Below are 20,977 nucleotides of genomic sequence, written 5' to 3' on the forward strand. Positions count from 1 at the left end.
TTAAATCCCAAATTTGTGCACTTTATCTGTAAACATTAAAACTTTAGTCAGAGCCAACCACACCAGGCTCCACCCCTCACCTCCACTGGCTGACTAACTAACTGTTTTCTAAAGGCGAGTCAAACCTCGGAGGACAGGAAAAGCAGCTACATGTGAAAATAGCTTCTTGACAGAAGTAGAACTTTTCAAAGTGCGGTTTCGTCCTTAACTGAACTCGCTGAGAAAGTTAGCTTCATCATGTATTCTTTGTGTGAAACAGGCACGCTGACCAAACTCATAACACCCATGGAAGTGTCCGGCGCTTCAGGAGGAAATTAATGTCCGTTTTCAAAGCAGCTGGGATGAAAATTAAAAAAAAAAAAAACCTGTTTTAAGTCACTTCTCTTGTTGTAAATGTGAGCGTCCGACATGTTTCATGTACATGATCATCTATGCCCAAAGGAAAGGAAACTTCTTCTTTGTCTGCCAGAAATAACTGAGCTCAGTTTAACATCAATATGATATTTTGACCATTTTCTCATTCCTCTTAAATTCAGCTCCAGAGAATCTGCTCTCACCTCCTAATTTAAGATCTTAAATTGCTTTTTTTCTTCTTCTCATCTTTATTTTTCTTAAATCAGTTCTTGAGATAACAGAAGGTTCAGAAATGAGCCTGCACAATATCAGAAATGTGGTTCAGTGATCAGACTCAAACATCTGCTCTGTGTATTTCATCTGCTCTCAGATTGGTGTCACTTCTATCAGCCAATGAGCAAAAGAAATCCTGCTCTTCTTGTGTTTCTACCCTTATATGTCAAACTGGAAAGGATAATTGTCTTTGGTGAGGAGCAAGATTTTCCCCTGGGTGGGCGCAGGGGCTTTTCTGGCGCTTCTTTCCAGGGAGCTGTGACCTTTGCAACGTTTTTATTGTTGGTTTGGGGTTAGAGCAGATCACAAGACATTTTCCACGATTTGTCTCACAGAAACTTGTTTGATCTGAGACTAAAACGCCAAAGTCGGCAAAGAACCCACGCTCGTCCCTGTTAACAGGTCAGAGATATGTCTGGAGACCAGGCTGGTGGGGACAGACGAGTGTTTCTGAGAGAGGGTGAACAGAGCTGCAGCTTCCAGTCTGAGAAAAACAATGTGTTTACTGAAGCTGTTCTAGCAGGACCCCCAAAATATGACTCCGAAAATGAGTCCTTAAAGCGTCTTTGATCATCAGCTCAAATGGAGCCTGTATTCTTTCTGCTGGCTGTCAGTTTCATCTAGCTGTCAAGTTTCACTCCCATCAGATGTGACAGAGGTGTCATTTGACAGCACAAATCTGTATTTATAAGAATATATATATCATCTAGCAGGTTACTGGTATTCTCCACTGGTGTAGCTTTTAGGACGATCTCACTGAGATGCTGAATCACTGCTGAGTCTGATTACTTAATCTTCCTCAGTAGGAAATAAGAACACCTTATTTACCACCCATAAGGAAACTATGACGTGAGATGTGTTTATGAGCACTAATGGAGGTGGGACTGAAGAAGCAGGAGGTCAAACCTTAGATTTTACAGTTACAATTAAAAACCGATGACATCTTGAACTATTTGGCATAAACAAAGGAAATTATACATCATATACTGTATTAAAAGTGATTATTTCCAATGTTTAATCTCAAGTTACTTATTTATTTAATCAAACTACTAGAATGAGCGTTCACACCTATATTAGAAGGTGTTAACCAATATGCCTCAGTGAGCATCAAACACTTTTGATTAGTGGTTTCACCCTCTTTTCAGTCACAAAACATAAATTAGCTTAATCATCAGTTGTAGCTTGAAAGTGAGACAACATTGATTAGTGAGAAGATGTTTCTCCAAAATCATATCCCACTGGTAAAGACTTATTCTTATAAAATCTCATGTATATGGAAGAGTACAGGCTGTGTGCTGCCAACAGGAAGCACATTCATGTAAAATAATGATAGCAATGTCTGTTTGCACCTGGTTGAGAGCCAGACGGCAGGTATTTGTGTTTGTACACTCGGCCTGGTGACGGCCTGGTGGATGAATGAATGGATCAAGTGCAGGACTTTGACCGGGGGGGGTGGGGGGGGGGGCAGGGCCACGAGTCCCATGTGAAGCCGTGTGTCAATGTTGACTTTTGTTTGGCTTCACCAGGATTAATGGAGGTGAAAATCTATCAACATCTTCATGAAACGTTCACTTTTAAACATCTTTTCAACAAGAAATGGTCAATGAGGCTGTTTTTATTTTGAAGGCACTGAACATCGTCCCGTGATAAGCTGTCACACACAGGGTTGTGTGTTTATAACGTGGTATACTGATGTCTCATTAATCATATAATCACAAAAACAGGCTAGAACGAGGAACAAGGAAGGAAACGTCCTCAGAGGTCAGACCAACAGAGAGGAAGGATTCTCCGGTGAGGCAAGCAGCGCCTTGTCAGTAGAATTTACACAACTGTTCAAATAAAGTTCATTATTTATTCTTCCATTTAACACAGGGGTTTATATAACACAGGGGTTTATATAACCATATTACCAGTTGGCTGTGGTCACACAAGCACGGAGCAGGTGCACTTACTGCTCCAGCTCATTGCTGTTAAATAACCATGTTATACAAAACAGGGTGTGAAGTTAAGGCCATTAGTTTGAAACCTGAAAGTGTGATTCGTGATGGAGAAGGATAAATAAATCCGCCTGCCACGAGGTAAACAACAGCACCACGTGTGTTCTTTTTATTCGGTACCACAGCAGGTTTACGAACCAGCCCAGATTTCAAAAGCTGCATCAAGACGATCCAAACTGAGCTCACTGTCACCCAAAGAACATATCAAGAGTAAAAGGACTCTGATCTCTGCAGGAATCAGAGAAACGTGTTCATGCTTTCTTCACAGGTATCACATCAGATGTAGATGCATGTTATTGAATAACATTTGGGACAATTTATTCATTTGTTACACCTCACTGTAACTGCACTGTAATTCTTATTCCCTTCTTTTACCATTCTAAACCTTGTGTTTTTATTTGTCTTGATGCCGTCTGTGTCTTATGTAAAGCACTTAACTTCCCTTGTTGGTGAAAGATGCTATGCAAATAAGCTCGGCTTGCCGTGCCTTTTAATGTCAAAACCAATATTGATATAAATATGTTTCATCTAACTTCTTCTTGTTTTGCCTTTTTTGTTTTGATGGTCGCAGCTCTTCAACGTTGGACTGAGATTTGTTTTTCCTGCTAGATTGCTCGGGGTTTTCCTTCATAAAGTCTTATGTAATACACAGTGCTTAAGGGAATTACAGTGTGTGCTCCTTATACCGTGAACAACCTCGTACTCTTACACCGGTTGTTTCTTGTACCATAATGAAACATACAGAACACGTAATTTAGGCACCTCCATGCACTATACTGTAAAGATAACTGCAGAGAAGCACTGCAGCTCCTATACATGGAGCATCTTAACTACATGTGACATTTATGTGTTTCCATGTGTCGTGGATGTCGACACCAACATGCCAAACGCTCCAGAAAAAAACAACAACGAATGAGTGAATTGCCATCCAGTGTGCAGGATTTCCAGTGTGCAGCTGCTTTCATGTTGCTGACATTTGCTTTGGATCTGTACAAACGTGATCAAATTAGCACATCAGACACTTTCCTTAGGGTCTCAGAAAGCTCAATAAACTATCCCTGGGTGTATTTAACAATTCTGGTATTGATTCCAGGCTACAGTGAGTCCAGGGAACCGTTCTGACATGCAGATGTTTCTGAGGAGATTACGACTGAATCTGTGACGGCATCATTTCAAACATGAGAACAGAAAATGGTCTCATTTGTAATTCACTGTATTCAGTGAACCCACTTTAAGTCTAAATAAATGACATTTACATTGTAATTTCATCCAGGACCTCATTATGGGAGTACAGTTCACTAAAGGTTGAAGAATAGATATTTGTGAAACTTAAAATCATTTTGCTGTTGTGGTTCCTTTCGTACCGTAATAATAATAATAATAATAATAATAATGCAGTAACATGAGTATCAACAAGTCTTATCTTGACATAACAAGCAGATTGCTCTGATTACTGGTCTTCTTGACCACTGTAACCTCACACTTACGTAGATTTAAACACTTAAATACAGTAAGATGATATGATGATAGTGCTGCTCTGGTTATCTGTCTAGGTGTTAGGAGAGTAAACTGTAAAACAGAATATTTTATCAGCTCTTTGAAGAACCTTCATGTTGTTAAATATGCAGTGATTCATCTCTGACAACCTGCATTCATCCCAAGGTCACCTCTGCTGGCCCCTAATAAATTTCCTCGTCCTCAAGTGTCTGCTGCTTGTAGGTTGTATTTTCTCTCGCAGTTAACATCTCACTTATGTGAAGTTAAGGGTCAAGATGAAAATTCTAAATTAGACCTAAAGTAGATGTTTTTGTCAAGTGTTATATCTTCACTTTGCATCACGGTCATGCGACTAATTATGAAGAAATTCAATTCCTGGGTCACTGCAGCTCGTCTGGGTCGCAGCTCCAGCTTCCAAACATGCCTCCCCCCCACCAAAAAAAAAGCAAACGTGCACCTGCAAGGAGGCAGGACACAGCTTTATAAGCAAGATAACGAAACCATGAGAGAGTTCTGTACGTGACAGTATTAGCAGCTATGTAATTTGCATCCCTTTCAGTGAGTGAAAAGAGGACTTGTTGGCTGGCTGCGGAGACGCGACAGGCACAGTGCCACATGGCTTCCAGTTGGATAAGTGAGGAGTGTCGCACCACTGACGGCAGCCTCCGAGGACGCAGCTGCCTCCCAGTGACTTAGGGAACAAAAGTTAATTCCAGATGTTCAGGCGCTTACAGCTCAGTCTGAAGAAAAGAAATTTGAATATGAATTGGACTGTAATTGTTGGTAAGTTGGTTAATTTCAATAATTGTCACATTCATTTTCAAGTATTTGCTTTCAATTCCAAATTGCCGCATTCAAGAAATTTGAATTCAGTTGCTCAGTGTGAGCTTGATAAATTCATATTTATGCAGTTCAAATTCAGTCTTTGCTCGCACTGATCTCTGTTCATGTCGTAGGAAGAGTCAGATCACATCATTTCACAAGCAGACGGCAGTTTTACTACAGGAGGGGGTTTTACAGCTGCTGTGCAGAGCAGAGATCCACCTTCACACACACGGACACACTCAGTGCAAACACACTGCTGACTTGGCTTCAGTCTCATCAAAATCTAACACGGTTCAATTACAGGAAGTAGTGTTCATGTTAGATGTGTTCGTGTCATAGACTGTCACTGTCATTCTGTCACTGTCACTATCATTTCCCCCCACTGGAGCATCATTTGGAGCTGATCAGTAGCATTTTAGAGCATCAAATGGCTAAAACTTAGCTTAACTTAAGAAAACTTAAAAATCAACCCGTGGACATACATCAACATGATAAGAGCTTTCTAAAATCACAGAAAGCATCTTTGGGAAAAACTTTGATTTTTTTAGTATGACCTTTACTGCTGCCAGCCATCAGAGGACGATCCAGATGTTCTGGCTTCATGTCGTCCATCTTTTTTACAGTCTATGGTTTATATGGATTGAATCACACACTCATATGTACAAAACATTTGCTATTTTAAATCTCTAACTGTAGAAATAACATTCAATGAAGGTTATACCACCATTAAAGAATATAAGAGAGAAAATATCATGTTACTGTAGTAGTACTGTAGTAGTACTGTAGTACTGTATAGTACTGAGGAAGGAAGAAACAGTTAAATACATAAATATTCACTGCTGCTTCATATAATAAATCTGTGCTCTGCATTTTAATTTACAGTGTTCTTGCACCTAAACATTCACCCTCAACCTGCGCTGTATTTCTCCCATAATGCCCTTATTCAGTCTCCAGAATGGGCAAAAGTTACAAAGCACCCAGCGATAGGTTATCTGTGTGGGTGGAGATAGTAACAGCGATAGCACAAACGCTTCAGTAAAACACCAAGAGAGCAACAACCTTTCCAGTAAAGGGAGTCAGAGCGTGATCAGAAAAAACATGACGTGTGGTTTTATTACATTACGGCTTCTTGTTTGTGGTTACTGTCTGAATTTAGTATCTCTTCCACTTCAACTGTGGATTTCTGCCGCAAATTGTGTTGAAAATGGGAATTTACTCTTCCCTTTATTCAGGATTTCAAACATAGCACTTTTTTTTTCCTATTAACCTTCACTGAGCCCCCATAGGTCGCCCAGCAAGGCTACACAGCTGTGAAATAATATTATCAATAAATGTGTCTTTGCAGATGTATTTATCAACCTATGATGTGATGATGATTGAAGAACATAAACTCATTAAGTGAGAAGTCGGCTTACTTTCCCATAGACGTCCATTCATTCATTCATACGTCCACTTGTTTCATCCAGTCTGTGTCCCCGTGTCTGTCTGCAGGCTAGCTGGATGATCTTAGGACAAAAGGGAAAGGACAAACACACTATAATTAGGTTAAAATATAATATTAAATCATTTCTTCAGATAGTTAGTAGTTTTTGGGGGCCCTGTCAGCCCAGGGAATCACCCCAGCCCCAAATCCAACCTATGTTTGCTCACTCCTGCACCAGGAGAAGGTTTAGCTGTAGTGCATTGTGTATTATACAGTCTGTCTGTATAATGACGGTGAATCATGAGCTAAAAGTATCCACTCAGCAGGTCATCTGTCAGGGCTGCTGACAGTACCAGCTGGCCCGTTCTGGCTGCCAGGGGTACAGGCAGGTTAGAGGGTGGGCCCCCCACAATCATGGCTCTCCTTTCTATAAGAGGGGCAGGAAATGCAGCCAGACCTCGAGTTGTGGTGCGCCGTCCTCCAGAACAACGGCATAATTGATCCAAAGGAGCAACAGAAGGAAAGGAGGAGCAGATTGCCTACGCAGCCATTCATGTCCAGCACATTACTGCAGGTCCTGAGTTCAAACTGGGTCGAGGATGAAATAGGAGAATCACCACCGAGGCTACAAGATCAAAGGTGTGCAAGTGTGTGTGTGTGTGTGTGTGTGTGTGTGTGTATTAGCCAGTAAAGGTATTTTGTGGCAAAATGATGAAAGTGTGAAGATGATAATAAATTGAAAGCCTCCTGGACATTACAGGCAGGCAGAGGATGAGTGTGTTTATGGGTGTTACCTGTTTGGTTACCTGTGAATATGTCCTCAGAAAGTGGCTGCCATCAGCAGGACTGAGAAAGAATACATGTCCTCAAGAAAGTTTAAAGAGAAAAATAACTTTAACCAGGTGAAAACACTTCACTAGTACAAATATCAACGTGCTTCCACAAGTGTTGTACTGTTGTACTCAGTGTGAGGAAAGTGGACAAAGCTTTTCTCTTCTCACTAAAACCTGCTCTAAGTTCTCAGTTCTCATTTCAGAGACACGTTTTCTCTGATTAATTAAGATAAAACTGTTGAAACAGTCACAAAGATGAACGCACTAGTCTCTGGGAATGGAATCTACCAGCTAAATAAGTCAGTTATATATTTTCTTACCTAATTTCTGGGAAACTGTTACAACAAAATAAGTTAAAAGAATAAAATTCCCCTAAAATTAAAAACCATCCTTTCTACCTGCTTCCAGACATTATGCTAAGCTACGCTAATCATCTCCTGGCTCTGGCGACATGCTAACCACATAAGAGTGCTGCTTATCTTCTCACCGCTCTCTCGGAAAGACACTTTCAACCATCGTCTAACCAACTCTATCAAGTCAACCTTTTCATCCCAAACATGCTCGGTTCCAGCAGCAGGTTCATCTGTGTAATCGGGTCTGTGGGCAACAAATAAAACATTTATAGTAAATATAAACGTGCTGAAGAGTCGAATTCATATTTCAGTGAGAGCCGAAAAGATTCCTCTCCTCACTTCAGAAAGTAAATCTCATTGTAATAAGCGAAGGAGGTTAACCGAAACCCCTATCAAGTCAAAATTACCTCTTAAAAGCAGAAGTCACAGCCGAATCCAACACATTGAAGGAGGGCATGATTAAGCGTGTCCAAAAGTGAGGCTGTAATTTAAGGAGATAATTACCTGCCGAGAGACCCTCTCTGGAAGATTTAAGACCTGACAGTTAACCTTTCATTAGCTTTACTGTATGAGCAGTCTCTCAATAAATGTTTTTTTAGAAATAGAATAATCATGTCAAGCACTTTCTAGGTAAATCCACGGGCAGGTGAAATCGTTGAGCAGAGCGAGGAGGCTGGAGTTTACTTTGGCAGCGTGGCTGTGCAGCCCAGCAGTGCTGAGGGTGAGAAGCCAAGCAGTGAGCTGTGAGGAGAGCCCAGGTAAAAACCTGCAAATGCATCATTAATTTATCCCAGTTTATGTTGTGGCAGTGACTTCAACGCTTGCTTTTTTGCCTCTCTGTGTGTGTCCTCTGTCTTCCCTCCGGCCCTGACCAGCCTGGCCTTTTGGACACTGGAGGCAGGTGGAGTAGCAGGTCAGGATGGAAGAGAAAGCAGCGTGGATCCTGCCAGTCACTCCGGGCCCAGCAGACTGAGTGGCCAGGCCCTGCAGGACCAACTGGCAGATGGCTGCCTCAGGATAATGACCAGGTGACATCTGCAGAGTGAACAAGCCATCAGGCTAACAGACTCACCTTGACCCTCCAGGGAAGCCAAGCTGCCCGTTCTCGACCTCCTCCTCCTCCTGCAATTCCCTCAGGTTACACCCACAAACCGAGAAGTATAACAGAAGTTTATTGATTTACTAAGTTTTTCAACTCCCCGAAAAAAGAAGTGTGAGAATGTCCTGAAAAAACATTAACAGATTTTATGTGGGTGTTTGAATTGAGTTTTCTTTTATTCACTAGAGATTCAGTTGCTGCTTCTGTCAGTGCCAAAGGACTGGGAGTAAATGTGTCTCTCAACCATTCTTTTCTTTTTTTTTGTGATTCTGACCAAGAAGTTCTGAAAAAGCCAAATTATTTATTTTCTGACGAACCAGATGAGTCAATGAAACTTGATAACTCCTGGTAGTGGGAATGTGGTCAAGGTATAAAAATAATGCAAAATGTTTTGGTTTTTTTTTTCATTATTTTGCACACAATGCTGTTATTGACGAGGCTTTTTGAAAAGGCGAGCTTTATGCCTCGTCTAAAGACTCCAACTCATACACACTGACTTACGTGATGCTGAGCACAAAGGTCATCTTTTGACAGCACTGAGATCAGCAAAAGGTCAGATTCCTTGTGCCATTTGGAAAAGAGGCAGTGTGATACCAACCTGCCAATATAATTTCAGCATGTCTTTTTCAACACCATACATTGTTTACTGAATAGCTGACTGTGGCTGCTCGGCTGCTGGCAAACTGATGGCAGGGAGAAGTTAGGAAAAGTTTTAAGAGGTGCAGCGCTGAATGGAAATGAATTGAAAATAGCACCGCAGCTGAAACAGTTGTGCACACTAAGTGAAAATGAAACACAGTTTTTGTGTGTTCAGCGCTGAACCGAACACAAGCGAACAAGACGGAAGGTAAGTAAACATTGCATGTTGTGAGAGAGAGAGAGAGAAGATTCACCGAAGGAGTTTTGGGCACTGAGGGAGGACTTTGAATAACTTCCATACAAACGTGTGCACAGTGCAGAATATTGGTATTTTTACTTCATCCAAACACACCTGGATGAATCGGATCGACAGACTGACCTGCGTTATGTGGACTCCCTACTTATTTTTGAGTCTCTTAGCGTGCAGTGGACATAAAGAACATTAGCACAAGATGTAAAAGAGGGAAAATGCTCTGCATGCTAAACACAGTGACCGCTGATTGGCTACAGTATTTTGTCACATACATACAAATAGACAGACATCAGTTCGGCCTCGTGTGCTCAGATTAACATGTGTTTTCATACACTGGGAGACATTTTAGACAGTAACAACAAAGGCTTTGTCCTCCCGGATGTGTGTGTGTGTGTGTGTGTGTCCTGGGTGTTTTCTATAAAGCACAGGGTTAGTAGCGACGCTGCTGTGGCTGATTGTCATCAGCAGGTTTGTTTAATTCGTGCGTCACAATCACTGGTTTATTCATCAGCTGTTTGGAGAGCTGCTGACTAGTAACGTCCAATCAAACTCATGCAGGTGCACATCAGAGCCATGATATGATTATATCAGAGCCCTGTCATGTCAGACCGGTTCATCTATGTTTATGGCAGCTTTGTATATTTAGTGTAAATATCTATTTTCTGTTGCTCGTTGTTCATGATCTTTGAATACGTGTGAACCAAACCTGCTGCGGCGTAAATTGAACACATTAACTTATTGCCATAACCTGTTTTCTCTCAGTTGTCATCCACTGGTGTGATGCAGTGAACGCTTTACTCATCAGTTAAATGTTAAGCAGTGTGCTCGTACATGAAATAGAAGAAACTATCATCTCTCGCACATCTCAGCCAATTAAATCCATCTGTGGTCCAGACTGGTGCCAAAGAGATCTTGTGACTGCATTCAAATGATGATGGATTGTTTCTTTGCATCAATAATGGCACAGCAGCCAGTAGAACATAAATGGCTCAGTTAATGAAGTATATACTGTACTTCTCATCAGCAAGGTAAATAACTGTTTTCAGACGGGAATGTCTGTATTTGCTCTGTCAATAGTTTGTGTGGAAGTTAATGTGATCTTGTTGCAGATAGAATATGAAGATACAGTATCTTGCGTCCAACATTGCACAGGTGTTATTTGTTTGGAGCCAACAGAGCTGGATGAGCGCGGTAAATATGTATTAGGAATTTCCCCAAATACACAATATGCATTGGAGAGCAGTAACAGAACATCATATTTATGTTTCCAATAAATATTACTTGGATGCAGCAGCCTACTCTCTCAGGTTCTTCTGCATTTGTAGCGCTGAAGTGCTGATATTGATCAAACATCCACAGACTGTGAGTTTCCATTCTCCTTCCAGTCCGTCAAGAGCTCTGCTCCTTGCCTTGCAGTATTTGTGCCAGTCCCTCTCAGACTGTGAAGAAACACTAAATGACTTTCGCTCTCAGTCTCCTTAGCTTCCCTAAGCTCTTCTAGCTTATGCACACTGCTTAGGATGCATTTTCAAGCAGTTAACCCACTTTCTGTTCTTGCTTTTAGACAAAACACACTTCTGGGGTTTCACTGACTTTTGTATTCTGGAGGAGCATCTCAAGACTCTCTGAAACAGCTTAGAGCTCAGACAATGGAAAAAGTACTCACATAAGCATCCACGGTCACCTTTGAGAGCGGTCATGGTCGGACGGGCTGCTTTAGCTGTGATGGAGCTGCGGTTGGAGGTTCCCCCAAGCTGGGAGCTCTCCGGAAGAAAAGCCAGGCTGTGAAAACAAAATATCACATGATCCAAATAACCACATTTATATTCGTGTGAGGAGCGGGTCAACCCATGAACGCCCAAACATACATCCTTGAAGTACTGGTGACCTCAACATGTGATGGATTTAAAATGCTTTGGCTATAGGTTTATACTGTTAGAATTTATTCATCGGCTCTGTGCCAGTGCGATGCATTCAGGGACTCAGGGATGCTCTGTCTCCACTGACCCCTGTCTGATATTATCATATAAGAGCTGAGCTTCAGTTGCAGGCAAGTGAGGAGCAGCTCTGTGAATATCTGGAGTTTATCCAAACAAAAATACTCTCTCATTACCTTCTCTGCAGGGATGTGGAGAGCAGCACTCTGATCCACTGGCATGGTAAAATCCATTTATTTCATGTTTCGCCATCATTTTTTTTTTTTTTTTTCAAGTAGAAGCCCTTTACAAGATTTGTTACAGTGTCTTTTAGTTTGAGTCAAACCCAACAGGCGCTTCAATGGCGACTGCGGACATGCAGAGCAGACAGAACAAGGCGAGTCGGCTCCAGCGCGCTTTAAAATGCACATAAGGAGGTGTGAATCCTTAAGCTGGCCACCAGTTTGGGGAGGATTATTTGAAACGGTTTGATGGTGTGAGACTTTTTGATGTTTTCATTGCTCCAACAAACTCAAAGCACAGATTGAGTCTGTGGGATTTAGTGCAGCAGACAAAAAGGAGGGATGTAATGTTGACATGCGTGACAAGTGTGCAGCATTGATGTGAATGAGAGGTAATTGATTAATTGATTAATTAGACATGCTGGATGGACTCTGAGTCTGAAGTTAAATGCTAGAGAAAAAAAGAAACCTATGCAGATTACAAAAGAAGTGCAACATGTGCAAATGCTTCCACTCAGATCAATATTGAATGTCATTAAGAAGATCTAGCAAAAGTGACAATATTGATCTGACGCCTGACAAATTCGACGTGAATCTTTGGGCGACAGCTCAGGAGATATCTTAATCTCGCTCGAGACCTTCAAATGTCAAGATTCATTTCTCTCTGCTCCCTTTGGAATGATGTTATTATGGTTGGGGAGATGACAGTTGTATCAATTATGCATAAGGTGAGAGTGTGTGGAAGGTATCTATGCAAATCAAGCTCCCCCCATAGATGGCAGTGAAATAAATGAAAATGCTCATTTCAAAGTGCTGAGTTCAGGTAAGTCAGACTCCAGAAAAGTCTGTGAACAACTGCTGAGGAGGAGGCAGGTTTGACTCACCACGGCTGGATCTATCTCAAATACTGATTACTTTAAGGTCTCAGGACGTCGATTATTACCATTCTGAAGGACAGTTGGGATATAAAAACAGAAAAAAAAGCTTTATCTGTGTGCTTTGGAAAATATGCACAGTGAATAATTCTTCTATTATTCTTTTATTTATGTTATGAGTCATCTGTGTGCGCTTTAAAATCTGTAGAATATAAAAAAAAATTATTTTAAAGGAAGAGTTCAACATTTTGAGGAAGGCATTGGCTATCCTGCTGAGAGTCCGATAAATAGATTGATACCACTCTCATGTCCGTATGGTAAATGTACATATATAATATATATAACATACAGCTGGAGCCAACAGCTGCTTAGCTAAGATCAGCATGAACATGGGGAAACGTTAAAGTGTAAAAACACAGTCTGCTGTCTAGCTGTGTCCAGAGTTTGTGCTAAGCTACGTGGCCGCAGACTCTAATCAGACACTAAATCTATCGATCTTCTCCTCCAAGTCTACTGAATGAGCTCATTTTCCAAAATACTGCTGAGTGTTAGCCTAAGGTTGCACTCACACCTTTTTCTACAGCTTTCTACAGCATCCCCTGGTCTTCCTCAGCAGACGGTGCTTTCTCAGTTGTCATGGCAACTGACAACTGTCTCCAAGGCATCCGCAGTGGAGGACCGCGAGATGCTGTCGAAAGCTCCAGAATAAGCCGGTAAGTTGAGTCGAGATTTGTTTTTCCTCCACTTCTTTCCAAGGTCAAAAGATTTTCAGACTAAAGTTTAAAAAAAGAAAATCTAGTTTTAGAGTCTCTGATTTATAGAAATACATCGTTCCTACTTATGCTGTTTATCAGACAAGAAAGGAGAAATAACCCAGTTAGAATAAATCACAATTCACTGGCTAAATTATAGTTACCATGGAAACAGCAAAGTCTTCTTACTTATGTGTCCTTTTACTTATCTAATCTAATCTGTGTAATCTGTCTCACATACGGTACAGGCCTTACGCACTCACACAGGCGAGGGGGCACATAAATATTTAAATCCATATGTGGTGTGTACATAGGAGACAGGTGTGAGCAGGAGCCGTAGAAACAGGGGGGAGTGATTATGGAGGCTGGACGGTCCGGTGGGACGCTGTCTTGCTTGTATCCTTCCCTGTTCCTCCATATCCCTTTCTCCTCCTAATCCTCTCACTCTTTGTCTCAAAATCTCCCCTATAATCTCTCTCTCTCTGCTTTTTCCTGCATCCCCAGCTGCTGTACGCGTCAACAGCTCCACCAACAGGTGTAAAAAAAGCTCCATCAGTCCCTGCACTTCCCCTCTGACAGTGAAACGCTGCACCGCATATATCCAAGGTCTGTGTGTTACATTTCCTGGACGCAGGATGAAAGAGGAAGACACTGCTCTCATCATCATCAACATTACATCCAGGAAACATAATCAGCTTCCTTATATTTCATCTGTGTGTCTTCATGCTGTTCATCCTCAGCTCTTGCATGAAGCCCTCATAAAGAACAACTGTGAGACACCCAAAGGCGTCTATGTATTCAGCAGGCACGCTGCCACAATTAGACTTCCAGATCCTTCCACTGGGAGGCAGAGATGAGGCTTCATTTTGTGCCTACATGATCTGGAAAGCTCTCTGGAGCGTTTCAACTACGGAGGAGCCAAACGCTTGAGGCGAGCAGTGGTCTGCACTCAGGAACAGCTACATGAGTACCGAGCATGAGGGGAAATTTAGCAGGACACGTTGTTTTTCCTGTGAAAACAATCCTCTCGGAGGATCTCTGAAATATATACATGACTGACCCTCTGTTGATCACCAGTTGCCTTGTGTGTTAGTGTGCGTTCAGATAGATAACAGCTCTGCTCACTGACACCAGAAAATGTAAGAGATAAATGGAGATTTAGACCTGTGGAATAACCTGCCATTAAAACTTCACATCTATTTTTATACTGGCCTGTAATTTACACTGTGTTACTCTGTATTGTACCATATTTACTCACATAGATTACATATTTGAATTCAGATGATAAATTTCACCTTTAAATAACACTTTAACAGCTTTATGGGAGGAAAAATCATCTGATTTCACAGTTTTATACACATTTCATCAACGGTTAAGCCTGACATGTTTTTATTTTAGGTCATTTTGAGACCTTCACCATCATTTTGAATAAAAGTTGTGTGGACGTTTGGCTATGAAGCACGACTTTGCTTTGTACAGCAGCTTTATAGTCACTGCTGAGAACTCATTTGCCTTTCAAATGACTACAGCTGCAACAAAGAGCTGAAAATATCAGTAACACAGCAAATATTTTATCCTGCACAGTAAACCTATACAGAGGGACATAACTATTATTAACTATTATTATTATTGTTATTATTACTATTATTATAATAATAATAATTATTATTATTATTATTACCACCTGCTGGCTCTCTGTCCGGCCACCAGGGGGCGCTGCTGGTATTTCAGGCGGACGCACAGGCGGAACTCGACGTGGCAAGTAAACAGTTCACTTCCTGTATTTTGCGCCGTATTGACATCCGTCTCTCGGCGCTGCCAAAGCTCCTCGGACTGTGAGGGAGCTCCTTCTTCTCCTCTCGGGCCGGTGTCAGTGTGAGGGGAGCCGGCTGGTGTCGTCCAGGGTCAGCGGGCCGTAGGAGCTCTGCAGCCGGACGGGAGACATGACGGCCGGGATGCTGCTGCTGGTGTTTCTCGGGGGGCTGCTGGAGGTCTGCAGCGGCGTCTCAGCCAACAGAGGGGGGTATCCCTCCTTCACGGACGAAATCCCCTTCAAAATCACCTGGCCAGGTGCTGAATTCTCGATGGTATGGCCCCCCTGCTTCAGTAACACCGCTTCTTAGTGAGCTGCTTTCCTCTGTTTCAGCCAAAGTCACGTTAACGTCTGTCTGTCTGTCTGTGTGTCTGTGTGTCTGTCAGCCGCCTACAGGTGCTCTGTACAAGGAGGAAGACTTTGTCATCATGACAACCACCGAGAAGGAGAAGTATAAATGTCTGCTGCCTTCACTGACCACTGGAGATGAGGTGAGTGCTGTGGGCTTTACATCCAAACAGGAACTGATCTAATCACAGGTGTTAAAGTTTTTACCATCTAATACAAAGCTGTGACCCACTGAATGGATGCTGCACACTGTAATTAACACTAATCCTGTTATTATGGGTGAAGTGACACCACTCTGCTCCTTCATCCCTCAAACATGATGAGGTTTGATTAGTCTTTGAGTTTTTCTGGTAGAGATGTGCAGCCTGTGTCATTATCTTCAGTCTGTGTCATGTTTTTATTGTTCTAGACGCAACATTTGGCAAGAAAACATGTAGATGAACAGTGGGATTGGTACATTTACATTTAAAATTTACATTTAAGATTTAAAATACATAAAATACACTTTATTTATTACCTTTATTTAGTTATTTATTACCTTTACTTACATTTTGTACATTTTTATTTTGCTTACTTGTTTGTATTCATGGTGGTGGTCATCTATCTATATCTATCTAAATGTATTTATTAGTTGTTATTAGTTAGTCAATTAGTTGTTTGGTCCATAAAATGTTAGAAGAATGAGAAAAGTGTTGATCACTGTTTCCCAAAGTGACGCTCTTTACCCAAAGATGTTCAGTTTACTGTCACAGAGGCAGAAAGAAACCAGAAAATAATATTCTTTTAACATCTGAGGAGCTGAAATTTAGATTTTTTTCCTTTAAAAAAAATGACTCAGTCAATCCACATAGTTGGATGTAAATTTAATATCTGACAACTAATTAATCCTTAATCATCTTATCATTGCGGCTGCATATTTAAATCCGAACACGTCGGCTAAAAAAGGCGTGACTGAGGTGCAGCATCGTAGACTTCATGTCTTTTCCCAGAGGAAGATCGCTGCTAAACTTTTTTTCTTTATTGCTCTGGTGCTCACGGACACTCCCTCCCCACGCTGCCTTATCTCTCTCTCCTTTGTTTGGTGTCTTTTATTGTCTCAGGATGATGATAAGGAGTACGGCGGGCCCAGTCCGGGTGAACTGCTGGAGCCGCTATTCAAACGAAGCAGCTGCTCCTACAGGGTGAGACTTCTATTGTTTCACTTCTATTTTCATCTAATTTCCCTACTTATCTCCGACTGAAACCGTGTTCAGATGGAGTTCACGCTACGTCAGTGGAGCGTGACCAAAACCTGCATAACTTAAAAGTGTCTCTCGGCTCGCCAACGTTTCAGATTGAGTCATACTGGACGTATGAGGTTTGCCATGGAAAGCACATAAGACAGTATCACGAGGAGAAGGAGACCGGTCAGGTGAGTGTTTTGAGTGGGTGCAATAGTTTTCTGATGACGTGAGTGCTGAGGGTTGACCACGTACTTCTCCTCAGAAGATCAGCGTTCAGGAGTACTTCCTGGGTAACGCAGCACAGAAGAGCCAGTCGGCAGAGACAGGTGAGTGTCTTTGTGAATGTGACTTCATCGTATATTTTCTTTATGTTATTTCTAACGTGGTATTAAGTCTTTTCCTTTTTGTGCTGAAGCTTGGAATTCTTTTTTTTTTGTTTGTTTGTTCAGATAAAGTTGAAGAGACAGAAAAAGTCAAATCAGCAGCTGAAACAGAAGTAAGTACGATACTGAAACCTCAAAAACCAGCCAGGCTTTGCAAAGCTAGCTGTCAGTTCTCACATTCGCCGTCTCTGTTCTGTCTCCGTCACTCTCTCCAGGTGCCCACTAAGAATATAGAAGGTCAGCTGACCCCCTACTACTCGCTGGAGATGGGGAACGGGACTCCATGTGTGCTGAAACAGAACCAGGCTCGCTCCACGTCCGTGCTGTACGTCTGTCATCCGGAGGCCAAGCATGAGATCTTGTCTGTCGCCGAGGTCACTACCTGTGAATATGAGGTGGTGGTGTTGACGCCGCTGCTCTGTGCTCACCCAAAATACAGGTAGCATTTTAACAAAGAGCTCAGTTGTAGGTGTTGGAAAGTCTGTTCCTGTGTGTCCTGTTGTTACTGAAATGTAACTCCCCACAGGTGACATATCTGCTGACATCTCACCGTTTCCAAACTTGACACGTGTCCCTTGCAGGTTCAAGTCGTCCCCGGTCAACGCCATCTTCTGCCAGGCTCTGGCAGGCTCCCCTCTGAGGCCTCAGCGGCTCGCCCAGCTGGACAAGGAGCAAGAGGAGCAGCTCAAACCGCCTTTCAGCTCCACCTCTGAGGCCAGAGAGGTGAGACATGCACAGGAAGGTGACGGGGAGGAAGAGCGAGTGCTGCGTGCACCCACGACACCTGCTTCAGTTGTACCTTTGACATGTTACAGGAGGAGGCGCCACCCGTGAGAGAGGAGGCCTTCACCTCCACTCACAAGCCCATGACTGTGGGAGGGCAGACTCAGGTCACTGTCGGCACCACTCACATCTCTCGCCTGACAGACGACCAGCTCATCAAGGAGTTCCTCAGTGGCTCCTACTGTCTGCACGGGGTGAGGCGTGTTCGTCTGTAGCACCTGAGCGAGGCTTAATCAGTATTATCAACTATTATTAATCATCTTAATGTGTGTTTTTCAGGGGGTAGGATGGTGGAAATATGAATTCTGTTATGGAAAGCATGTCCATCAGTACCATGAGGTAAGGGTCCCTCCATATCTAACATCAGTTTATGCTGTGAAATAACAATTATTCTCATTATTAATCAGCCTGTCGATTATTTTCCCAGTTAATCGTTTGTTCTATATTCATTAAAAAGTCAGTTTCCTGAAGCCTGTAGAGCCAAAGGTACTCAGTTTGTTGTTATAATAGACAAAGGAAAACAGCAAATCCTCTCAGCTAAGAAGCTGAAACTGGGGAACCTTTGCAGTCTTTGCTCGAGCGATTAATCAGTTCTCAGCACAGGTGGCCAGTTAGCTGACAGCGAATGTGTAACTGCATAAGTGTTGCTCCGGACCTGAGACAATTCAGGCATTAGTACAGTGACGTAAATGTTCCTCAGGATAAAGAGCAAGGGAAGAACATTGTGGTGGTCGGGAGCTGGAACGCTGAGGAGCACACCGAGTGGGCCAAGAAGAACGTGGCCCGGTCCTACCAGCTCAAAGAGGACGGGGTGCAGAAAGTCAAGTAGGTCATCCGATTGTTAACCTGGATGCAGATTAAACTGAGACTTGTGCTGATTTCTCTCTCCGTTCGCTCTCTCTGCTCCGTGATAGGTTGGTCTCCCACTTTTACGGCCACGGGGACGTGTGTGACCTGACGGGGAAGCCCCGGCAGGTCATTGTCAAGCTCAAGTGAGTGAACCGTCGAGGGGGGAGGGAAAAACCGCAGCAGCGGTTCAGTGTCACTGTACCGAGCCAACGCACGAGTAAGACAATCCCCCGATGTTTCCAGTTGATTCACTCATCTCATTTCTCTTCCATCTGTCAGATGTAAGGAGTCTGAGTCTCCCCACGCTGTCACTGTCTACATGCTGGAGCCTCAGACTTGTCAGTACATCCTCGGGGTAAGTTCACCACAAACCAATGAGTCACAGTGTCTGAAAACAAACACAGGCTTCCAAGTCAGCATGTCGGGTTAATGCTGAGCCTCAGCTGCAGCGCTGACTCCTACTGAAGTTTCAGGAGCTACATGAAAGGAAAGTTTCAAACTGTAACCAATTTATTACAAAAACATAAGAGGAGCAGACCTTTTTCACAGCGGACATTTAACACAGGTGTGACCACGAGTCACTTCTATTGAGCTTTTCCTGCATTACAAGTCAAAATGTCTGGCTTTAAAAGGGTCTGTGATTGTGATGCATTTATGTGTTAGTGCTCTAATGTTATTCAAGATTTAGGCAAAGTGATATCAGCAGTACAGGACAGACAGACAGGCGTTTTCACAGGGAAGAAAAGAAAAGAAACTAAATAGAAAATAAATGGCAACCAATGCCTATTTGACATAAGATGAAAGGGGGGAGGAGGATATCTAAGTGTGCTGACCTGGATGATTGGCACTCCGCTCGAAGTGATTGACATCTGTGTTGTGTCTTCTTTTCTTTTTTCTTTCCCAGGTTGAGTCTCCGGTCATATGCAGGATCCTCGACACTGCCGACGAACACGGACTCCTGTCAATCTCCAGCTAAACTGACAAAGATCATATGACATGAAGGACAAGAAGGAGAGGACAGACAGGCAGGCAGACAGACAGACGGATGGACAGACAGAGAGAGAGGCACACTTGAGGAGAGAGAAAGGACGCTTACAACAGAGGCCTGTTAGTTGGAGGAAGAGAGGTGCCCGTGACACTGCGCTAAAAGCCAAATTCGAGGTTAAACTGAAGTTAAACTTGATCCTGAGGCTGGACTTCATGCAGCCCCAGGCGCGGCCCCCCCGACCTGCGCAGTGAGCAAAGCTTCATCGCAGCCCAATCCAGCAGGCGAGCGCAGACGCCGAGAAAACACAGAGAAAAGGGGCCGACGCCTCACTTCACAAGGCAGCGGGTCATTGCCTGTAGTTCATATCTATGCTTCACTTTGTGTTGATTGGTCGTAAGGAGAAATGAATCAGGGGATTTGTTATCATCAGGGGTATCAACAATATTCATGGTGGTTTTATTGTCTGTAAGGTGTGTGTGTGAGTGTGTGAGTGTGAGTGTGATTAGCTGCTTGACTGTGGAACATGTACTGTAGATAGGAGAGAGGAGGGGGGGAAGCAAGTGAAAATATTTTGCAGCAGTGAGAATGTGTGCTGTGTTAATTTCCAGGATGAGTGAGTGTAACTTATGCATCGGAGGCTGCTGTGGAATAGCAACATAAGTGAAAGGTTGATTTAAAATTTCCTTGTAGGATGTACAGAATGTCCGTGGGTTCTCGGAAGAGGTACTCTGTGGTTTTATGAAGATGCACACTGAGATCCCGATCACTGCTGTATCACCACACGGATGGAAACCAATGCATTGGCAGCAACGAATAAAAGTAAAACCTGAAACCTCATTTATAGTTTGCATCTGACTTGATTTCATCATCTGACTGAACCAGGACATGTAAAATAATCAGCAACATAAAGTTGATCCTCCATTAAAGGACATTTACTGTAGTAGTTTGCCGTGACCACCAGACGGTGCTGCCGCTGTGCTCACCGGATCATCTATTCCACTTGTGAAACTGAAGAATATATCTATTATTTTAACTACGCAAACATAAAAACTACACCAATAAAACAATCATCACAGTTTAAAAGTCAAAGTGTTGGAACAGTATTATTTGTATTTGTATTGACAACCAGGCCAACAGTCATTTAAACTCTAAGCAGGTGTGTGAGTGCACTCATTTATATGAATATATCAAAACATCTGTTGCATCTTCAGACGTGTTCTTTTGTCCAACAGTAAAACCCAAAGACATTAGGTTCACCA

General features: G+C 42.6%; 1 protein-coding gene across 2 annotated transcripts; it reads left to right on the forward strand.

The window, feature by feature from the left end:
* The first annotated feature begins 15,129 nt into the window (after positions 1-15,129).
* Positions 15,130-20,555, forward strand: erlec1 (endoplasmic reticulum lectin 1). Of its 2 annotated transcripts, none has more exons than XM_070841459.1 (14): positions 15,130-15,418; positions 15,531-15,635; positions 16,593-16,673; positions 16,826-16,903; positions 16,978-17,041; positions 17,165-17,211; positions 17,314-17,537; positions 17,680-17,821; positions 17,914-18,075; positions 18,161-18,220; positions 18,582-18,706; positions 18,796-18,873; positions 19,010-19,085; positions 19,635-20,555. In XM_070841459.1, exons 1-14 carry the CDS (start codon positions 15,275-15,277, stop codon positions 19,704-19,706), a joined length of 1,458 nt encoding a protein of 485 aa, XP_070697560.1. In that variant the 5' UTR covers positions 15,130-15,274; the 3' UTR covers positions 19,707-20,555. The 2 variants fall into 2 exon arrangements, with proteins under 2 accessions (XP_070697560.1, XP_070697561.1); XM_070841460.1 differs by having other exon boundaries at positions 16,981-17,041.
* The last annotated feature ends 422 nt before the right edge of the window (positions 20,556-20,977 follow it).

This window comes from Pempheris klunzingeri, chromosome 12 (assembly GCF_042242105.1).
Source record: "Pempheris klunzingeri isolate RE-2024b chromosome 12, fPemKlu1.hap1, whole genome shotgun sequence".
NCBI lineage: Eukaryota > Metazoa > Chordata > Actinopteri > Acropomatiformes > Pempheridae > Pempheris > Pempheris klunzingeri.

Coding starts and splice junctions, on each gene's coding strand:
- erlec1 (XM_070841459.1), top strand. CDS start 15,275: ATGACGGCCGGGATGCTGCTGCTGGTGTTTCTCGGGGGGCTGCTGGAG. Junction 17,042..17,164: donor GAGCCAGTCGGCAGAGACAG/GTGAGTGTCTTT, acceptor TTGTTTGTTCAG/ATAAAGTTGAAGAGACAGAA. Junction 18,874..19,009: donor CAGGTCATTGTCAAGCTCAA/GTGAGTGAACCG, acceptor TCCATCTGTCAG/ATGTAAGGAGTCTGAGTCTC.